At 44.0% G+C, this 7419-nt stretch overlaps 1 protein-coding gene across 1 annotated transcript; it reads right to left on the bottom strand.

The window, feature by feature from the left end:
- Window positions 1–1963: 1963 nt before the first annotated feature.
- nipal4 (NIPA like domain containing 4) lies at window positions 1964–6706 on the bottom strand (the record flags this gene model as incomplete). The annotated part of the gene is made up of 10 exons (XM_083889711.1): window positions 1964–2176; window positions 3357–3569; window positions 3711–3790; window positions 3898–4065; window positions 4553–4713; window positions 4840–4930; window positions 5048–5104; window positions 5511–5636; window positions 5911–6003; window positions 6664–6706. The coding sequence occupies 10 exons, from the start codon at window positions 6704–6706 to the stop codon at window positions 1964–1966; spliced, it is 1245 nt and encodes a 414-aa protein (XP_083745837.1).
- Between the last annotated feature and the right edge of the window lie 713 nt (window positions 6707–7419).

Raw genomic sequence — 7419 nt, 5'->3', positions numbered from 1 at the left:
AGTGGGTGGGGCAGAGGAAGGGGGCGGGGCAGGGGGAGGGGCCTGGAGGACGACTCGCATGTTTTTCTGGACTGAGACGATGTGAAGACGCAGAACTGTGTTTCGTACAAATATCAGGAATTCAAAATGTGATGAAGTGAATTCACGCTTTGGTCAGTGAGTGGATTTAATAAAGACTTTGACTCCTCCTCCTCTTCCTCCTCCTCTCCTTTCTTTCTCTCCTAACTCCCTCGTCCTCGTCCACCTTTTCTTCACGTTCTATTTCTGCTTCTTTATCGATTCGTCCCTCAGTGGACGCTCTTCATTTCCTGTCTCTGCCACTTTACTTCCTCACACACACGCACGCACGCGCGCACACACTCACACACACACACACACACACACACACACACACACACACACACACACACACACACACACACACACACACACACACACTCTGAGGACCTTTCTGTCTTTGTTGTCCTGAGGGGGGGACACAATAAGACGTAACACCTCATTAGTCCCTGAGCTGTGAGGGAGGACGGAGACAATTAGCCCCGACCTGTTTACAGAGGAGGAGGAGGAGGAAGAGGAGGGGGAGAAAAGGAGGAGAAGGAAGAAGAGGGAGAGGTGAAGGAAGAGGAGGAAATAGAGGGGGAGGAAGAGGAGGAGAGGGAAGAATAGGAGGGGGAGGAGGAGGAGAAGGAGGAGGAAGAAGGAGGAGGAAGAAGAGGGGCAGGAAGAAGAGGGAGAGGAGGAAATAGAGGGGGAGGAAGAGGAGGAGAGGGAAGAATAGGAGGGAGAGGAGGAGGAGAAGGAGGAGGAAGAAGAGGGGGAGGAGGAAGAAGAGGAGGAGGAAGAAGAGGGGGAGGAAGAAGAGGGAGAGGAGAAGGAAGAGGAGGAAATAGAGGGGGAGGAAGAGGAGGAGAGGGAAGAATAGGAGGGGGAGGAAGAGGAGGAGAGGGAAGAATAGGAGGGGGAGGAAGAGGAGGAGGAGAAGGAGGAGGAAGAAGAGGGGGAGGAGGAGAAGGAGGAGGAAGAAGAGGGGGAGGAGGGGGAGGAAGAAGACGGGGAGGAAGAATAGGAGGAGGAGGGGGAGAAAGAGGAGGAGAGGGAAGAATAGGAGGAGGAGCAGGAGGAGGAAGAAGAGGGGGAGGAGGAGGAAGAAGAAGAGGAAGAATTGGAGGAGGAGGAGGAGGAGGGAGAAGAGGAGGAGGAGGGAGAAGAGGAAGAGTCACTGAGCCTCATCACTCAGTTCAGCCTCATTAGGACCAGGTTTTGGTCTCATGAGGACGACTGATCCTGATACACACACACACACAGTGATGTCACACTGCCACCCAGTGGACAAGTGCAGATCGTAAATATATGAATATAAAGATGATAAAGAATCCACAGCTGATTGTTTTTAATAAAGTTTAATAAAGTGATTAAATTATGATTTAAAAAAACAGTTTAAAACAAAATAAATAGAGTTTGTAACTTTTCTCCTTTTTTTTCTTTAAAAACTCAATTTGATCAAATTTCAGTGAAAATTTCACCTAAAGTTCGTCCTCGTGTCTCTGATCAGACGTGTGGATTATCATCTGTCTCTCAGGAGATAATCCACGTATTTGACACAGGAGGACACAGTGTCTCAGTGAGGACTCAGTGTGTGGACACAGTGTCTCAGTGAGGACACAGTGTCTCAGTGAGGACACATCAGATTTTCAGGCTAAATTTGAAATGTAGTTGACCTACGAGGGGGCAGAGCTTTAAAGAACCTCTGTCCTCAGTCCTCTGTCCTCAGTCCTCTGTCCTCCCTCCTCCCTCCTCTGTCCTCAGTCCTCAGTCCTCAGTCCTCAGTCCTCTGTCCTCCCTCCTCCCTCCTCTGTCCTCAGTCCTCTGTCCTCCCTCCTCCCTCCTCTGTCCTCAGTCCTCTGTCCTCAGTCTTCCCTCCTCAGTCCTCTGTTCTCAGTTCTCTGTCCTCCCTCCTCTGTCCTCAGCTGATGATGAAGACCCTCGGTCCGTCCTCTCTCATAGGGGGAAGACTCTCGATGACCATGTTGTCCATCAGTCCGTATTTGTCCTCTTTTTTGCTCCTCCCTCTGTCTCTTCTCCCTCCCCCTTCCTCCTCATTGGGCGACGCCCCCTCCCCAAGCTCCTCCCTCTCCACTGGCTGAGACAGCTGATTGGTCAGCTGCTTCATCGTCATCTGTCCAAAGAGACGTCAAAGACTATTTCACATCATGTACATTTCACATTTTTACCACAAAATAGACAATTTTACGTCCGAGACTGAGCTCCATTTACAAATCGGAACTGTGTCGGAAAAGTCGCAACCGCATCTCGGGCTAGTTAGTGTTCGCAACGAGGTCGTAATCTGACTCCAGTCTGACTAACGTGTTCACATGATCCCGGTACGTTAGTCTGACTAAGGTTAGCTTGATTTTAACCGGACTAACATTAAATCATCTTAGTCTGACTAAGGCTAGCTCGATGTTAATCGGACTAACATTAAATCATCTTAGTCTGACTAAGGATAGCTCGATGTTAATCGGACTAACATTAAATCATCTTAGTCTGACTGAGGCTAGCTCGATCTTAATCGGACTAACATTAAATCATCTCAGTCTGACTAAGGCTAGCTCGATGTTAATCGGACTAACATTAAATCATCTTAGTCTGACTAAGGCTAGCTTGATGTTAATCGGACTAACATTAAATCATCTTAGTCTGACTAAGGCTAGCTCTATGTTAATCGGACTTAGATTAAATCATCTTAGTCTGACTAAGGCTAGCTCGATGTTAGTCGGACTAACATTAAATCATCTAAGTCTGACTAAGGCTAGCTCGATGTTAATCGGACTTAGATTAAATCATCTTAGTCTGACTAAGGCCAGCTCGATGTTAATCGGACTAACATTAAATCATCTTAGTCTAAGGCTAGCTCGATGTTAATCGGACTAACATTAAATAATCTTAGTCTGACTAAGGCTAGCTCGATGTTAATCTGACTAACATTAAATCATCTTAGTCTGACTAAGGCTAGCTCTATGTTAATCGGACTTTGATTAAATCATCTAAGTCTGAATAAGGCTAGCTCGATCTTAATCGGACTAACATTAAATCATCTAAGTCTGACTAAGGCTAGCTCGATGTTAATCGGACTTAGATTAAATCATCTTAGTCTGACCAAGGCTAGCTCGATGTTAATCGGACTTAGATTAAATCATCTAAGTCTGACTAAGGCTAGCTCGATCTTAATCGGACTGACAATAAATCATCTAAGTCTGACTAAGGCTAGCTCGATGTTAATCGGACTAACATTAAATCATCTTAGTCTGACTAAAATCGGACTTTTAACACAGATAGAGGGGGAGGGACCAACCAACCTGTAGCTCCTTGAAGAGGTGGAGCATGGCCACGCCCACCACGATGACCACGAAGGCTCCGAGCGTGGTGACCACGTCCACGGCCGACATGCTCCTCCACTCCTGGAAGAGGACGATGGAGGTGGAGAGGACTACGGAGGTGAAGAGGACGTAGTAGACGGGGTAAACCAGCAGAGTGTTGAAGGAGTCCAGAGACTTGTTCAGGTAGTTCACCTGCACACACACACACACACACACACACACACACACACACACACACACACACACACACACACACACACACAGTCACATGACCACCATCACCCCAATAAACACACACACACACACACACACACGTATGACATCACTGTTTACCTGCGTTACCATGGAGACGACCAGACTCACGAGGAGGATCCACGGGAGAGGGCGAGCGAGCACGGAAGTGTCATAAACCACTGAGAGAGAGAGAGAGAAAACACAAGTGGGTCAGGACTCACTCTGCCACACCAAAGTCCATGGAGAAAACCACTGAACTGTGTGTCTGTGGGCGTGTCCGTCTCACCCGTGTTGATGACGATGGCGAGCCCTTTGACCGAGGAGACGGTGAAGGCGCCGAGCAGCGAGCAAACGCCGATGTAGACCAGGATGTTAGAGCGACCGAAGCGAGGAGAGAAATACAAGACGAGCACGAGGCAGAGCAACAAGACTGTGGAGACATACACCAGGAAACCTGACATGGACACACACATGGACACATGGACATGGACACACACACACACACACACACACATGGACACAAACACACGGACACACACACATGACAGACATACACATTAAATATTACAAATATAATTTGTAGAAAAAATCATAGATTTGAGAAAAAAAAAAAAAAAATTTTGAGGGAAAAAATTAATAATTTGTAGAAAAAATTAATAATTTGTAGAAAAAATTAATAATTTGTAGAAAAAATTAATAATTTGTAGAAAATAAATTTTGATTTGAGAAAAAAAAGATAATTTTGAGGAAAAAATAATCATTTGTAGAAAATAAATTATAATTTGTAGAAAAAAATCATAGATTTGAGAAAAAATAATCACAATTTTGGGCAAAAAATCATAATTTTGAGAAAGAAAAAGAAAAATGTTGAGGAAAAATTATAATTGGTAGAAAAAATTATAATTTTGACCCCGCCCCCCTATGTTGACCCCGCCCCTCACCAGGCTCCAGCAGCTTGCCGGTCATGTCCTGCAGCGATGTCACCTCCTGTTCCTCGGGAGCGTGAAGGACCAGCAGAACGCTGCCCAGCAGGCACAGCAGACAGCCCAGCTTCCCCACCACGTTCAACACCTCCCCCAACAGGTAGGAGGAGAGAACTGCACTGCAGACACACACACACACACACACACACACACACACACACACACACACACACACACACACACAGAGACGTGTCACATGACTGTGGCGGTAAGCGTGTAAAGGTGTCACATGTGCAGTTAGTCACCTGATCAGAACGCTCAGAGCTCCCAGAGGAGTGACCAACGTCGCAGGAGCAAACATGTACGCAACAAAGTTACACACTTCACCTGCTCCCACTGCACGCACACACACACACACACACACACATACACACAGAGAAAACATCAGTGATCATCATCATCATCATCATTTTACTTTAGTTTTATATATAAAAAAAACAGATAGATTCTTACTGGTTAACAGGCCGCCCCACCACAACCAGTCCTTCAGGTAACCATGACCTCCATGACCTACACACACACACACACACACACACACAATAAGTTTCCAACAGTAAACTGACACACCAAAGTCACTCACTCTCCCACACCAAAGCCCATAGAGTAAACCAGTGATTTTAACATCACAGCACACAGGAGTTCACAGGAGTTGTTGATCCACTGCTGCCTCCATCACTAACTGACAATGACTGAATTTGTAAAATTTGGCTTTTAAAATATTTAATTTAGACTTAACTCAGTGACACAAAGTGACCACACGAGGCAGCAGAGGACCAGCAGCTCCTGTGTCCCTGTGAGCTAAAATCACTGGTTTTCTCTGTGGACTTTGGTGTGGGAGAGTGAGTGGTTTACAGACGTCTGTCTCACAGTGAGGATAAAGACGTGATCATGTGACGCAGACGTGGCACGCACTCGCCTGCTCTGGTGTGACCGGCGTCGGCCAATCGGAGCAGAGCTTTCTTCTTCAGAATGACGCTGGAGCCAATGAGGAAGGCCGAGAGCAGAGCCAGGGTCAGACCCAGCCAGTGGTTATAGGACGAGCCTGGAGACACACACACTGACACACACACACACACGTTAAATGTCATTTATTCACATTTATTTACTTTATTTTTTTTTTTTACCAAAGTTTTTATTTCTCTGACATGTTTTACGACGTTAACATTTACTTTATTACTGTTACTACAGCCACTATTGAGTTTATTTTTATTGAAAATCTGTAAGGGGAAGATTCAAAATACACATTTTTATATCTGTTTTCATTCATATACATATATATATGTATTTATAAAATGTGTGTGTGTGTGTGCACGTACCTGTTGAGTTGCTGCTGTCGTTCAGGTGTGTGTTGTCTGCAGTGATCACACACACAGCAGAGCGAGAGCCACACCACACGGTCAACAGTGAACCTGCAGAGAAACAACACACACACATGGACACACACACAGAAACACACTTTTTCTGTAAGAAACAGTCATAAAAAGTTTGAGAAAAAAATACAATTTTGAGGAAAAAAAATATTTTGAGGGCAATAAATCAAAAATTTTAAGAAAAAAATCATAATTTTGAGTGAAAAAAACTATTTTGAGAAAAAAAATCATAATTTAAAGGAAAAAAATCATAATTTTAAGGGAAAAAATGTATTTGGAGGAAAAAAAATCACACACACATAATATATATATATATACATACACAAACATATATATACACACGTGTATATATTCACACACACACACACACATATATATACATATATAGACGTTTCTTGAGAGTAGAAACATGAGCCGAGTGTTAGATTTAGTGGAGTTTCTGGTTCGACCACTCTTTGTTTACACTGTCAACACACACACACACACGCTCTGGCGCACGCACGCACACACACACACACACACACACACACACACACACACACACACACACACACACACACACACACACACACACACACGTAAAGGCCAGAGGTCAAACGGCGCCTCTCATGTTTGATTCACGTTTTATTCTGAACTGTGTGTGTGTGTGTGTGTGTGTGTGTGTGTGTGTGTGTGTGTGTGTGTGTGTGTGTTTCTCACCTGCGCCGCACAGCGTCTCGTTGTCCACGTGAACATCTCTCATCGTGTCGCGCCGACGACAACACACGAAGACAGACGAAGAAACACGAAGAAATTCTTGGTTTTTCACATCGAAACGGAGGATAAACCGCTGTGTGTGTGTGTGTGTGTTGTCAGCAGCAGCAGAGAAACAGGACGTGACTCCTCCTCCTCAGACTGAGCGTCACCTGTGCCTGACCACGCCCACTCCACTCCGTCACGGCAGGTGAGTGAGTGAGCCACGCCCACCTGCACCAACTCAACACACAAGACACTGAAAAAAACCTAAAAATATTAACAGATTAATATATATTTACATATTTTAATTAAAATTAATTAATACAATTTAAATTTAATAAAATTTAAATTTAATTAAAATAAAATTATTATATATACATATATTAAAATAAAAACAAAACTAAAAAGGGTAAAAACAAACAAAACAAACAAACAACAACAAAAAAAAACTTGTTGTTGATGTTTTTTCCTCATCTTCGTAGTTATTCCAACAAAATAAAATTAAAAATGTTGTTATATTCCATTTTTAGTATTATTCCTACAAAATAAAACGGACATTAAAGCGCACACTAAAACTCTGCGTTCGTCAGTCGGTTGCGTTTGAGTCATTTCACTTCAACTTCAACGAGGATTTCAGCTTCATCATCATCATCATCTGCAACAACTGTGAAAGTTAGCTATCTTTGAAAAAGGCTAGTTAGCAACATTTTTGCGGACTAA

Source organism: Microchirus variegatus, assembly GCF_963457635.1.
Source record: "Microchirus variegatus genome assembly, chromosome: 5".
NCBI classification, from domain to species: Eukaryota; Metazoa; Chordata; class Actinopteri; order Pleuronectiformes; family Soleidae; genus Microchirus; species Microchirus variegatus.
This window is presented reverse-complemented; position numbering and strand designations above follow the sequence as displayed.